The sequence below is a fragment of the Macrobrachium nipponense genome, chromosome 5 (assembly GCF_015104395.2).
Source record: "Macrobrachium nipponense isolate FS-2020 chromosome 5, ASM1510439v2, whole genome shotgun sequence".
Taxonomy (NCBI): domain Eukaryota; kingdom Metazoa; phylum Arthropoda; class Malacostraca; order Decapoda; family Palaemonidae; genus Macrobrachium; species Macrobrachium nipponense.
The window spans coordinates 30,722,819-30,738,897 of NC_061107.1; the positions used below are offsets into that span (position 1 = coordinate 30,722,819).

The 16,079-nt window shown below is 36.9% G+C and overlaps 1 protein-coding gene across 1 annotated transcript in view; it reads left to right on the plus strand.

Annotated features, from left to right (window-relative positions):
* LOC135215746 (cytoplasmic polyadenylation element-binding protein 1-like) overlaps positions 1–15,820 on the plus strand; it is a 50,507-nt gene extending 34,687 nt beyond the window's left edge. Inside the window, 5 exon segments of the mRNA XM_064250701.1 lie at positions 1,841–1,933; positions 2,240–2,321; positions 2,324–2,404; positions 15,342–15,468; positions 15,571–15,820. Coding sequence (XP_064106771.1) covers positions 1,841–1,933; positions 2,240–2,321; positions 2,324–2,404; positions 15,342–15,468; positions 15,571–15,820 — 633 coding nt within the window.
* The last annotated feature ends 259 nt before the right edge of the window (positions 15,821–16,079 follow it).

A 16,079-nucleotide genomic window follows, 5' to 3' on the forward strand; every position in this document is an offset into this window, starting at 1 on the left:
TAAATCTAAACTTTTCCCAAGTATCAAGATCTTTTTATTGATTTCCACTTCTTCATTCTGATCGAAACCTTTAAACGAGTCCACATACACTTTCAGCAGATTTTTCCAGACCCCATTCATACACACTTTCTTTACCTCTTCCACGCCCTTCCAAGGTTCATAATGGAGTTAAGAACACTAAATTCTTTCCAGAAAGTTCTGAGATCTTTCTCCTCGTTATCCGTAGCCTGAACATTCTGCGCAAACGTGTTCCAAAGATAATATGCCTTGAACGTAGCCACAGCACCCTGATCCATGGGTTGTATGAGAGAAGTTGTGTTTGGTGGCAGAAACACAACTTTTACATTCTCGTTAATATCTCCGATGTGCTGAGGGTGGCCAGGAGCATGTCGAGAATCAGAAGAGTTTTGAAGGGGATGTTATTTTTCCTACAATGATCTTTCACTTCCGGAATGAAGCAATGAACGAACCAGTCCTCGAACAATATTGCAGTCATCCAAGCTTTTTTTATTATGACGGTAATGCACAGGAAGTGTATGCTTGTCGATGCTTTTTAAAGCCCTTGGATTTTCTGAGTGATAAATCATAAAGGGCTTAAGTTTATACCCAGCCACATTTCCCCCAAGCAGAAGAGTCAATCGATCCTTGTATGCCTTAAATTAAAACCCGGGCATCGCCGTTGCTTCTTGTGGATGTAGGACCGTTGTGGCATACGTTTCCAATAAAGTCCGGTTTCGTCAACATTCAAGATTTGCTCTGGAAAGTACCGTTCATTAACAACGATCTCGTGTAAAACATCCTTAAATTTAGCGGCTCCGTCGGCATCAGCGCTTGCTGTTTCACCGCTGATTTTCACACTGAAAATTATGGCGAAAATTATGGCGGTTCTTGAAACGACGAAACCATCCAGCACTTGCTGCAAAACTTTTGTTGTGGTTATCATCATAATTCTTCTTCAGTAAGCATGCGTGCCTTTGTCTGAATGGTTAAGAGGGTGACGGCAGACGCTTTTGTATTTGATCTCCATCTACGTGACCAGTAACTGCTCCATTTTCTTCCAAAGGCCCTATCCTCTTCTTTGATATAACCGTTGAATGAACTGAAGCAGATGCCTTTACAGCATCCATTACACGTTCTTGTCCTTGAGGATGGTGGATACCGTCGATTGCGATAAACGTTCGTCACGTCGATAACCATGACTGCCTTTCCCGCTTCACGCTGGTTTATTATCTTCAGTTTCTGCTCCAAAGTGATGGATTGCCTCTTCTTTTTTGCACTACCAGCAGGACACCTATTTGGTTGTTTGGCAGACATAGTTTTTTTGTTTTAATTTACGGTACTTGAAAAAAACTCACAAAAATCACAAACGAACACTGACCTAATCTTACTTGGTTCAAAACGAGCGCAAGTGAGGTCGAACTCATTGCCGCTGTACCTACGCCAGCCTCTCGCTCTTGGGCCAACATATCGTAGAGCGTAGTTCGCTGCTGCCAGCGCTTGCTGTGCGCAAAATTTAAAATTACGCATTTTCAACTTACTTTTTTTTTTTTTTTTTTTTTTTTTTTTTTTTTTTTTTTTTTAGTATTAATTGCTAACCCCATTGGATTATCGTAAAACGGGTTATCATAACTCGAGCACTACCTGTGTGTGTATATATATATAATATATATATAGTGTGTAATTATTTATATAATGTATGTACAGAATTTTTGTAGAATATAAGATTAGCATTTAACTTTTCCTATATTCTTTTAGGAATCTCTGGTAAAGTTCAAAAATTCTAATAAAAATTAAAATTTGCCAAGTATTTTCAAGTAAACTGTAAACAATTTTATTTCAGGTTAAATCCTTGCTGTCTGCTTGCACCCAAGACTTGAGCATTGATGGTAATTATTACTTTAAAGTGTCGTCCAGAAGAATGAAACGCAAAGATGTAAGAGTTAGTGTCTTTGGTTTATCTTTGGTATTAGTTACCCGTTAAACTTGATTTTGAAGTTTGTTATTATTGCTGATTTAATTTTATGTCATATGACATACCATTTTGTGTGAAATTACAGGGAAGTTAAGATGTTAATAACCATTATTGGCATATACAGTAGAATTGCGTAGGGATGTAGTGCTTTTGGCCTTCTTTGTCCTTGTACTGTTAATGTGATTAATTTCTAGTCATACATTTAATAAATGTTGAGTGCGGTGTGAATTTTTATTTACAGTGTAGTACATTCATATATCTTTATAGGTGCAGGTGATTCCTTGGGTATTAAGTGACAGCAATTATGTGCGTTGTCCTTCATACCAGCTTGATCCTGCCAAAACGGTCTTTGTGGTGCTTTGCATGGGATGCTAAATGCTGAGGGACTTGCAATAATAATGACTGACTTGTTTGGTGGTGTTGTTTATGCAGGTAAGTTCACAAATAAAGCTGTATATACTAGTTGATGTTTTTTATCAGTATTACAGATAAGCACAGTAAACAAATTTGCATGAGGATTAGTAGCAGAGCATAGCAACTTTAAACCTAGCAAAGAGAGCACTGCAGTCTGAACCCCTTCATAGGGTGGTCCATTGTTGGGTCTTATGATTCTGGTGGAATCTGTTCAATTTAAAGTTTGTGACCAAGTTTAACAGAAGGGTAAGCATATCCTACACACACGGTATTCAGCACACTTTTTGGTTAGCATAATTTTGATTTTCCGTGGTCTTTGCACTGACCTACCACTTTTTTGGGGGGCACTGCTTTGTTCACTTTTTTGGGGCACTGCTTTGTTCATATGCAATTTTGGCATCATTTTGCTTTCACACCTTCAGTATCATTATAAACAAGAGTAAACCATTCCCAATTTTTTTCCCCTCCATAATAATACCTCACTTCTAGTTAATAAAGGGAATGCCTCTTATGTAGAGGGCAAACACTATACATTTTTTAGGCAGTTGCCTTGTATGATAAGGCGCCCTATGAGGTAATGTTAGACTTGCGATAATCTTACGCTAAGTCGGTTGGTATTGCACTTCCATATTTTATGGAGTGTCTTGGGGTTTATAGATCACTTACGAGGTCGGTATTATCTTCTTGGTTGTGACGACGATGTGTTAAACTCATGATGATTCGGTGATTAGGTGAGGATCTAGTAGAAACCACGAAGTATGAAAATATATATATTCTTCTGAAGTTTTACATGGTGAAGATCAGGTATGATTGTACAAGTCTTCAATAACGATAGCTGATCGCTTCTGCCAATGATGATGGCTAATTCTATTCTCTCTACATGATAAAGCGTTAGGTAAAGAGGTACAGGTCTTCTAACGACGATAGCTAACTCTGTTCTGCTCTCTACCATCTCTGTTACAAGTTATGAAGGAACAGACAGTAGCTTGAAACATAGAACATACAATCAGATGACATAGTTTCATACGAACACACAATCAAAATGAGACACGCTACAGATCACGTAGGCCGCTTGAGCTATAGGTCACGGTGTTTGTCTCAAGCAGGAAGCTTGGACTAAAGTTTATAAACATTGAATGACTACAGGTGACGGCATGTTATCTTAGCCTACATACTTATTGTATACGTCATCTTTAGCGTCTCTAGTCCTGATCACATTCCTGCAAGCAATCTGGTTGACCTCTTTAGTTTTAGTCTTTATATATATGGACTAACATTCCATATTTTTATTATGTAAACACTTACATTAGCTCGGTCAGCTACCAAAAACCAACTACTGAATATTACTCAAACTTGACTTGCATTTGACTTATAGGAGTGTGATACAGACACTATGTGAATATATATATATAAGTAAATAAAAATTCATTGTGTACATGAATTGATTCAAGTAATAAAATATAAAACATGATTTATTGGTAAATAATAGTGATCACGTGATATATAATGATACAGTTTTTTCACTTCATCTCATTAAGATACATATGCTACAGAAAATACTAATGTACTCTGACAATTGCATAGAATGAAGATTAACATGATAAAAATCATATTTTAACTGATTAAAAATTTCATTTATGAATTGATAAAATTATTAATGTTTAGGCTGATTGATTCGTTGATTTTTATGCTAAATGTTATATCTGATTCATTAATCCATATACTAACTCATATATAACTGCAGATATTGGTAAGATAAAAGGTAACAGATTGATTATAGGCTACCTGATTTGTTTATACATATGTATATGGATTCATATAATTATGATTAATATATGTGCACTTTAAATAGATTTCTATTGCGTACACGCAAAGATATATTTTCTATTCTGTTATTTATGATAATTTATATATAGATTCCTAGTGCGTACACGCAAAAAAATATATTTCGATTCTGTTATTTATGATCATTTATATATAGGATACATGACCGAGGTTTTACTACTACACATTTAACTAGCTTTCGAACAACTTTTCGTCCATTACACAGTTCCAGACAACCACCTATAGCTAAATGAAACGGCCAATTTCACAGGGTTAAAACAAGGGGAAAATTTGCCTGGGCGGGTCCAACGTTCTATTTTGCGCTCATACTTATTCTCTGCATCCTAAGCTACACGATTACGTTCGCGATGAATAAAATCATCCCCAGCACGAGTCCTTCGCCAGCAAAGTAGAGTTGAATATCCTTCGGGTCGTAATTTGTCGGAAGTATGTCCCCTTTGTAGTCGATTTCCCCGACAACCGCCGGAGCGTTCCGCATTAAAACGAGATTAACGACGAGATACGGTGTCGGTCGAGGAAGTCCATGATGGTGCTTATTCCTTTCACATCGTAGGCGGTTGTTACTCGACTGCCGTCGTCCGCAGCGACGAACGATTTTTTGAAGTTGCGATGTGAAACACTGCAGGATACTGTAACCAGGTTCCATTAATCAGCCTGCAAGTGAAATTATACTTGTCACAAGGGCAAAGTAAATTCAGACGACATCCAAATACAGGGGAGGGGAGAGAGCCATTTAGACCAGACTTAACCCACATGAATTTGCTGATATTTTGGAATTCAAAAGAGTCCGCTGTACAAACTTTTTTATCCATGGCATTAACAAAGAGTGAACCTATCCAGGTCTATGATGACTGTAAAAATATCCATAATTATAAAAAATAAACAGATATCAATACGAATCCCAAAGAAAATTCGATATTACTGGTAGTAAATCTTACTAGAATCAAAGGAAGTGGAAAAGAACACGGAGCTATTTGTAAGATTGCCAGGCAACATAAGAGTCAAAGAGAAGATTAATCATGATTCTGTATTTCTCTATGCTAACTGAAATTAAGTTGTGCTAAATCTGATCCTATGTGCCCTAACAAAAGTTTCATATTCATTTTCTCGCGCGCATCCTCTGAGGTTAATTTTAAAAACTTTATTAATAGGTAGGAGATGCAACGAAAAACCCACTATGTAACTAATTTCTAAATAAACTTTGGGTTTTTCAAGAAAATGTGACATTTCCCATGAATGTTTTACTTGAATTGTAATAGGCTAATGTTGCAAGTAAATATTTCATATACATATGGTGCGGGATTGCATATAATTGCTTTCCCAGGTAGATATCTTATCTTGGCTCCAAAGACCTGAATGATCATTTGTCACCGAGTTCCTTTTGACTGTGATTAAAGCCTTTGAAAAAACTCGGTAAAGGACTCATGTTCAGTAAGGACTTTATCATGGATAGCCATAGATTATGAACTTAAAATGTACTAGTGAGTTAAAGATACCTAGCCCTTCCTTGCCTATTACTGCATTTTTACTTTTAGAGGGCTTTAGTTTACGTGAATAAAAGCTATAGGAAAGAACTGTTTATCATATTACTGAAGTAGTACCCTCTTACCCCTTGGTCTGAGGCGTCTGTTGCAAAAAAAAAAAAAAAAAAAAAATTCCTTATTTAAATCAGGGATTTTAAGTTAGGTGAGCTGCATTATTCCGTTTTTAAGATATCGAACGCCTGTTGATGCTTTTTAGACCATAATAAATCTACGCTCTTCTTCGTAAGATCTGTTAAAAGGAGGTGTCATGATTGAAGAGTTACATATTTATATACGATTGTAATACCCACTACAGCACCAAAGTGCTGTATCCCCTTTTACGTTAATAGGTACCGGAAAGTTATGAATGGCCGACACCTTACCATGGACTACTTTAAGACCTTGACAAGACACATAAAACCTAGATAAACATGTCGGTTTTAAAAACTCATATTTAGATATTTTACTCTGAGACTAACTCTAGTTTATGTGAATGTACTTTTAAGGTATTAGAAAAGATTACAAGACCAACCATATAAGCATGTAGGGTATCCCCTAAAAGTCTCCAAACACTATATTGTAATTGGGGGGCAACGTAAGCCGGAGGCATACGTAAAAATTGATAATGTCCCCTGAGGTGTGCTGAAAACGGTGTATGAGGTACAATCACTTAGGTAATGGTATCTGGTAAAAGCTTTTAAGTAAGTCCAAGCTGGGGTGGAAAAATAACTTTGTTATTCTGGCGTTTTGAGGGAAAATTTTGTGGGCTATTTGATTTCCTAATGACTCCTATTACTAACATTTTCAACTTCGTCATTTATCTCTATTTTGAAATTTCATTGAGTCTATACGAAGGTACGTATATAGCTTTTATGTTTGTCCTTAGACCGTATTTTGTTTTCAATGACATCCGTTTTTCTCCCAGAGATCACTCGCCAGTGGAGAAACTTCCTGGTATTCAGATAAAAGATAAAATTTTTTTTTTTTTTTTTTTTTTTTTTTTTTTTTTTTGCTGAATCACCTCTGCTTGAATGACTTTACGGATATTACTTTAGATAGAGTATGAGAGATTCATCTACGACTGGTTGGGCGAGATTAAAAATTAGCAACAATAAAAAAAATGCGATATTTATATGTATAGGTTTTGTGGATCACTAGATTTAACTTGTTGCTACGAGTCAACCGTGTCTAGGGCTTTGTTCGCGGAAATCGTTATATTTCAGTGTCGGGAAGGATTAAAATTTCATTTCCCAGCAAAGTCTTTTTACACGCACTAAGACATTCGAGGGTGCATGCTTCTCGAGATTTTGCGTGCAAACTACGACTGCGGTTGTGGGAGAATTCTGTTGGGTCATTTGAACAATGTTACGATTTATATGAGAAATGTATAGTTCCTTTATATAAGTTATTATTTGATTAACTGTCTCTTTTTGTTCAAACGGATTTTAATATGTTTGAAGGTTTATAGGATTTTCCTTTGATAAACACGCCTTATTTTGCAGGATGTAAGATAATATTTTGTATACCCCTAGATGGATCTTACAATTACACTAGATACAGATCAATGTTTTTATTACTATAGAGGTATCTGTAAGCGCTCACTTATCCGGACTTCTCATTAGGGAAGTTCGAACAACAGACGGTGAGTCCGTAAATACAGGATATTACGTGTACTAAAGAAATAAAACAAGATACTCTAATTTTTACGGCGCGTACAGTTGGGCTTAATCCACCACTACTTATAATAACTTATTGTATTAAAATTACTAGAACCTGCTCTGATTACTTGATACGGTCGTGTGATTCATAGGAAAAATCCTTTTTAATTCAAAAAGGTATTGGCATAAAAATAAAAGGTATGGCATAATTGATCCAACATCACTTTTCCCCACTCTGCTAGAGTCGCTTAGTGTGTGGAATTTGCCATGCTTTGAACACTCGGCAGATTTAACTAACCTTGACCGCTTGACTAGGTGACACAGTAACCGAGTTTGCTTGTTTGATTCTGAAAGGGCTACTGTTTCTATTTCTTTTTTTGTAATAATTAGGATCCTTCTCTTTATTACCATCGGCAACGTATTGTGTGTTTTTAGCATTATGTTGCTGGTTACGTATAAAGCAATGAATGACGAACTATAGGCACTGAGCGATTACTATTAAGACAAGTTATCTCTTCTGGATTCAATATTAACTGTTTGTAATTGCTGTTGTTTATTTCATTCTTTGCTAAAATTTGAAATAGTGAGGGATCCTGGTCAGCGCATTTAGCCTAATGAAAGTTTTTTATAGGCATGTTATTCCTTGCAATCCAGCCGTATTTTTAAAGTTAAGTTGAGTCACTGAGGTTCGATATTTTATATAACTCAAAAAACTCAAGGCTAAAACTGCGATCGGAACTTGCAAAGGAGCATTTATTGTCATGACCCGAAATAGTGTTACCTCTAATTTATCTAGATTTGTACGGGCGTTCCACTTGTTTTTGTGTGTTTTCTTATCACTACGGTGCCTAACGACCCTATCCATGCATCTGTATAAATACAGACGTCCACTGCGTAAACGCATATTCACTGTTTAATATGATTTGTTACGTAAGGGATTAATAATCACCCAAATGATAAAATTAACATAGTGTATGATTATGATATTTCAGTAGAACTTCTGGAAACAGACACTCAAAGATAAAAACTCGCAGTAGCGAAATCTCAATGATGTAGATAATTTCTGTAAAAAGTAAGATTAAGAATGTCTTGTAACTTCAGCCACAGGAATAACGAAATTCGACCTGCAAAGGAAACACTCAAAGTTTCTCCAAATGAATAAAAATTGTACTTAGCTTGCTTTTGTGGGAAGTCACGGTGTTCCGATAAGAACACACGGCCTTGGTTCTCCTTCTCTATTTGAGCGATGACCTGGTTGGCTTCAGTTTCCCCCCGTGCGCGTTGTTTCGATGATTCGAGCCCTTGAAAGATCCGATGCTGCAGACACGTTCGGTTGTTTCTTGAAGTGTCGGAAACGCTCATAACGATGTTTTCTTTAATGATTCTAATGAGAGACGAAGCTTGCGTTACCATAGGAAAAGGACACGTCGGTTTTGTTTCTTGAAGTTATTCACTAAACAATGATACTAGGTTGCTTGAAGAATCTGCTGCTTTCGTCGTCGTTGAAGAGTTCTTATATATACTTCATTATTCTGATTTTTCTTCAGAGAAGTTGTAGTGTTCTTCTGGTCCACTGCCACCACTTTTAGGGCAGTTGCCTTGTATGATAAGGCGCCCTATGAGGTAATGTTAGACTTGCGATAATCTTACGCTAAGTCGGTTGGTATTGCACTTCCATATTTTATGGAGTGTCTTGGGGTTTGTAGATCACTTAACGAAGTCGGTATTATCATCTTGGTTATGACGACGATGTGTTAAACTCATGATGATTCGGTGATTAGGTGAGGATCTAGTAGAAACCACGAAGTATAAAAATATATATATTCTTCTGAAGTTTTACATGGTGAAGATCAGGTATGATTGTACAAGTCTTCTAATAACGATAGCTTGATCGCTTCTGCCAATGATGATGGCTAATTCTATTCTCTCTACATGATAAAGCTTAGGTAAAGAGGTACAGGTCTTCTAACGACGATAGCTAACTCTGTTCTGCTCTCTACCATCTCTGTTACAAGTTATGAAGGAACAGACTGTAGCTTGAACATATGAACATACAATCAGATGACATAGTTTCATACGAACACACAATCAAAATGAGGACACGCTACAGATCACGTAGGCCGCTTGAGCTATAGGTCACGGTGTTTGTCTCAAGCAGGAAGCTTGGACTAAAGTTTATAAACAATTGAATGACTACAGGTGACGGCATGTTATCTTAGCCTACATACTATTGTATACGTCATCTTTAGCGTCTCTAGTCTGATCACATTCCTGCAAGCAATCTGGTTGACCTCTTTAGTTTTTAGTCTTTTACATATATGGACTAACATTCCATATTTTTATTATGTAAACACTTACACATGACAAGAAAAAAAAATTGGTATACGCTACAGTGATTCTAAGAAATGGATGTGTGAAAGTGAATAAGTTTAAACTAATTGAATTTCTAATGAATGCTATAGGCTGTTTTGAGCAAAAGTGATCAATACAGTGTTGAGGTCAGTTGATTAACTACCTAATGTGATTGACATCAGAACATAGTGGCATTTAGTTGGTTGGCTTAATTATCTTGTCGTGCCATTTTTGTGCAGGATATTATGTGAATCATTGGTCTGTCAAAAGGCTGCTGTTTAAAATCAGCTAATGTCAAGGAAGTGACTGCTCGTTTTCTGGATCATGATAAAATGCATTTGTGTTCTGTTAAACTATTCACTGATGGATCAAAAACATCAAGTGGTGGTGGTGGTTGTGCTGTTGTCCACAGTAATAGTTCTTGTGGGCTGACTAATGAATAATGCCTCTATTTTTACAGCTGAATTAGCTGCATGAGTTAAATCTCTTGATGTTATTTCTACCCTACAGGGTAAAACTTTCACCATACAAATTCTTATAGTGTGCTCATATCCATCAAGCAGCATAACCTTTTAACATGCAATTATTCAATATAGTATTCAAGAGTGGTTGTATAGGTTTGCTTCCAAATTCTAATTAGTCCATTTTTTATGGGTTTCCTGCCCTTGTAGGCATTGTAGGTAAAACAACTTGCTAATCATGAAGCAAGCGCTGTCATTATTATTAAAGAATGGACTTTTTGTTCCTATATCAAAAATAAACGGCAAGCATGTTGGTCTCCCCTTCTGGGCAACAATATAAAGTACAGGAAGGTCAAAGTATTAAATATTGGCCATCTGAATTCCAACAAAACCATAAGGTTGAAATGGTATTATGTTAGCTGAGAATTCGCCATACTCGGACTGATCCCCACATTCCTTTTAGATGGGGGAAGTGCACCAGCCTGTATACAGTGTGACTTTACGCTTAAAATGTGTGGTGTGACTTTTCTCTTATTGTTGGAAATGTGTTATTACATTGCCATAGGTATGCTGCACCACGGCAAAGAGTTGCAATTGTGTATATAAGCATGTTTATGTATATTTTTTTAATTTTATTTTTATTTTATTAATTTTTTACACTAAAGGTTATATGCATATCCTTAATGCAGAATTAGTTTTTTTTTTTTTTTTACCAAATATCTGTTTTTACCATTGTCTTGAAATCATTCCTTCATTTTATTCATTTCATTAATTCGTAGACATTCCTTCATTTTATTCATTTCATAAATTCATAGACATTCATCTCAAACTAACTTTATTATAATGCTGAATAATCCATGGATTCCAGTGCCTGGTTTCAAGCCTAAATTTCCTATTCCATACCATTCTATTCCATAACAACATTGTGTGAGTGCTCTGGCTTCCCATATATATATATATATGTTATGTGTTATATATATATATATATATATAGTATATATAATATATATGTATATATATATATATATATATATATAGATAACACAAATATTAAATATATTGTCTATTGTATATATATGTAAAATGGTTATATATTATAGTAGATGATAAGATATATGTTATATATATATCTATATCTTAATATATATATATATATGTGTATGTATTTATACATGTATTTATACATGTATATAATATATATATACATGTATATGTAATTATATATATATATATATATATATATATATATATATATATATATATATTATATATATATGTATGTAGTATTGTATGTATTTGACACTTCAGCAACTGATGGGAAATGATGTCACTGGTGTGGTCTTGGGCGATGATACTAGAAACTGCCAAAATATTTTAAAACATGTTACATTGCTTGGTGGCCATTTATTTGGTATGGACATACATATAAGATACGTTCCATTTCAAATAGCCACACGAATCTTCCCTGCAACTTCCACACACCGTTTTGGTGTGGGCTCCCCTAAGGTCATTGCATCCGATATAATTTGTAGAACTACCATGCAGACCCTAGTGAATGATTGGGCAAATATTTCAATTCTACATTTTCATTAAAGAGTTATTACATATTAGGGGTCCCAAAATATCTGGCTGTGACAATGTCTAAGGCATTGAATTATGGTTCTCATTTGGCCTCCAGGAACAGAGAACCCCTGTTGGTAACTGGGGACTGCTTGTAATGGAATCTCTTTTCCGCCCGATTCCTTCAAATTAATGGCAGGTAATATTGATGCCTGCCATGAGTGGATCCATCCACCACCCAAAACCTGTTTTTGCTACTCATATAAGGGAATCTGTCCATTAAGGATTAATCCCTTTGCCTGAACCAACTGTTGGTAGCCCCAAACTCTTCACTCTCACTCCCTTGCCCCACTTTTCTCTTTTCCAAGGTTGCAAACAAACTTTCAGCCTTCAGAATCAACATTTGAGCTAACTGGGATACAATGTTGATGCTGGTCTTCTACTTCTAGCCAATAATCGTTCCATCTGTTTATTATGGTGAGACCTCAATGCTGCTTTGTAATGTTGATGTCATAGGAGCAGATCCTTTCACATGTTCAAATATGGGCTTTTTATCATTGACGATCGTTGGCACAGTTGTATTATTGAACTTGTGCATGCTCCTGATGTTAGTTGGTGTTTTGCCATTTTTGGAACATTTCATTGTCAACTTTTCACTTCCAAAGAGATGGCTTTTTTTTTTCTGCGCTGCCACAAGATGTCTTGCCATATGCTTGGGAGCCGTAATGCAATAAAAAAGTACCCACAAGCAACACAAATAAGAGTGAATGCAACACAATTCAAGATGCCATATAGTGAGCAAGTGACCGATGCTGTTATTTTGTATTCTACCGTGAAATGATGTTAATTGTCAGTTCTACACAGTTTGAATGTACAGTTGAATTAAGGAACAAAAATTTTTTTAATGTATCGGAGATTGTGAGATGTAACCGCAAAACGATGTAGGTCGTAAACTGATACCATACCGTAATGAGGGCTGTGTATAAAGGTATGAAATGTTTCCGTGGAGAAGGAATGAATAAAGTTGAACTCTGGTATTTAGGAACTCTTGTACAGGGTCTCTTGAGTTGGAGTTTAGGGAGATGTCAAAGGCATGGAAATTATGGGTACCCAAAAAGTGGCAAACTAGACAGATGACATGTTGAATAAGATTTGTAAATCAGAAATTAAATGCTGGAATTTGATATGAAAATCAAGAGTAGGATGGATTATGGTTTTCTTGGTATAATATCAGAACTCCGAGAATGGTTGCTTTTTTTATGGCATGCATGTCCTTCATATTGGTCATGTCATGAGTCAGCCTCTCATAAATTTATTGATTTGCTAACAAGTGTTATCTTGGCTGGGAGGAGGAGTAAGCACTGGCTATGAATCTGGCTTGGAGGAGTAGGAGGTACTTGTTATGAAATAACTGGAACTCAATGCCATCTTGCATCAGTCGGTTACAAGGAAGATTGGTTGACTTGTTAAAAGTTCCTTGCTTTTGTGGACATTATTTATGTACAAGTTTTCAAATGGTTTGTCCACACCAGTGGATGTCTGGGTCAAGATTTTTGTGGAAGGTCAGTACTCAGTCTTCTGAAGTAAAAGCTTAAGGGGGCCAGCCGGTAACCCCATATATGGTGGTATAAGGCAAAAAACACGAAGTCATGTCAAAATTCATGGAACTTCATATGGTAACGGAGAATGCGTTGCGAAATATTTCGTCAAAATTCCTCTGCTTTAATAATTACAGGTTAATTAGTAAAAGTAACTCCATAAGCCAAAAACATTGATCTGTACAAGAAAATGCAGTATTTCTTATCGTAAGTTTTGATAAATCTCAAACATTGTGAGCAATGGCATCTGTAGAGATTCCATGAGTTCATCAGGTGGGGTAGTGCTTTCACACCCTTCAGTGCGAGCAAGAAACATGAGAGAGTACATGTAGAGTTTCACCTCTGACATTCGCTTGCTTTTAAGTCTTTTTCTTTGTTTCGGCAAGAATTTCATCATGCCAAAGAGGAAAAGACAAGCAAAACATCTCGCTAACATACAGAAGAGAGAGAGAGAGAGAGAGACTCGCTCTCTCTCTCACCTGATTCAGGCCTCAGTGCCTGGGGAGTGTGTGGTGTCTCTCGCCTGACTCAGGCTACGATCTTTCAGCAAAGGGATCTTAGAGAGAGAGAGAGTGAGTCTCTCTCGCCTGACTCGGTGCCCCCAGTGCCATGGGGAGTGTGTCTCTCTCTCGCCTGACTCGGTGCCCCCAGTGCCTGGAGTGTCTCCTCTCGCCTGACTCGGGCTATGATCTTTCAGCAAAGGGATCTGAGAGAGAGAGAGAGAGAGAGAGAGAGAGAGAGACTCTCGCCTGACTCGGTGCCCCAGTGCTTGGGGAGTGTGTGTCTCTCGCCTGACTCGGGCTACGATCTTTCAGCAAAGGGATCTGAGAGAGAGAGAGAATTTTCTTTTCGCCTGACTCTGTGCCCCCAGTGCCTGGGGAGTGTGTGTGTGTCTCGCCTGACTCGGGCTACGATTTTCAGCAAGGGATCTGAGAGAGGCGATGAGAGAGAGAGAGAGAGAGAGAGAGAGAGAGAGAGAGAGACTCGCCTGACTCGGTGCCCCAGTTGCCTGGGGTTGGGCCTTGGGAGTGTGGGGTGTGTCTCTCGCCTGATTCGGGCTACGATCTTTCAGCAAAGGGATCTGAGAGAGAGAGAGACTCTCGCCTGACTCTGTGCCCCCAGTGCCTGGGGATTGTGTGTGTCTCGCCTGACTCGGGCTACCATCTTTCAGCAAAGGGACCTGAGAGAGAGAGAGAGTGAGTAATCGTCTTTGTAAAATAAAAGAAAAACTTTGAATGCCCTTATTTTCAATACTGCTTATTGAACTTCAGTCTATTTTCTCCCCTTAGTTTGAAAGCTATAGCATTGAAATTTGGTATGTAACTTGGAAAGACATATAGAACAATAAAATGAAGCCCTTTTGTCCAATTTTTGTTTCATTTTATTTCTTAAATTTTTTCCTGATGTATAGGATTTATTTTTTTACCATAATGAAAAAATTCATATCTAGCTAAGAAAATTACTTAAAAAAAAAAACTCATTTGATTGGAGGATTACTTTAGGTTTATATATGGTAGGAATCCCAGGTCTGTAATATTAAGTATCAAGGAAGTAATAGAATTTGAAAAATGGTTATTTTCTGGATAAATTGCACTGGCGTCACAAAACCAAAGGTCAGAGGTAAAAATCGTACGCCGTTGGAGATGTCCTAAGTCACCGTATTAAGTGGTATGAATGTGAAAGTCCTGTCCTTAAAAAATTTAGTTATCCAGCCAGTGCCCATAAGGTAAATGGAGTGGCTGTGCACAATGTTCTACATTAGAAAATTTAAGGTTGGCTTGTGGATAGGGTTGGATCATAAGTTATATCAAGATTTGTGAACTTGAATTATAGGCTAAAGAAACTTTGAAATAGTTGTGTGATTTAAAATGCCAGAAAATTAAAATAGGAATGTGAAGTTGTAAATACAGTTTAAAGAAAATCTTCAACTTGAACCTAAAACTTTATGATTTTTACAGGAATTGATACTGATAAACACAAGTATCCCATTGGCTCTGGACGTGTGACTTTCAACAATGTGCCTTCCTACAAGAAAGCAGTACGTGCTGCCTTCATAGAAATAAAGACTCCAAAATTCACCAAAAGGTTAGTTTGTGAGTGTTTGAAATCTTAAAGCTCATTTTTGGTTCCACTTATTAAAATAAATCCGAAGTCTGATTTGTAATTTGTGTGCATAATCTTTTGTAGGTGTAGGATCTGTACTAAAATTCATACTTGTACATTACGCACGATGCTCGAACCTAGTTTCTTCGGTGGCCTTGGAGAATGGCATTTGCTTTTGCTCTCCTCCTCTCAAGCCGGTTTTTTACCTAAGCCCGTGATTTCTTTCTCTTGTATCTTGGATTCCTCTGTCCAGCCGAAGAAGTCCTGTGAGCATCAACATATTATGTCCCAGCCTTCCAGGGGTCCTGTGTTCATGCTTCCACACTTCCTATAGACACAAAACTTGTAGTAGGTGTGCCTCCAGGCCTATTCCTACTGCTTTATCATCAGATGATTTTTGCATAATGCTGCCCAGCCTCTCTTAGGGGGAGAGGGGACAGCAGCATCTTGTTCCTTTTTATAGCAAGTTTGTAATTTGAAAGATTGGTTTGGATATATTGAAACATGTATATATTAAGACATTTCATTAAGTTTTATTTCTTTAATGCAGCTTAGTAGGCTTTAGTGTGGTTTTTCTCCCCTTATGTCTTCAT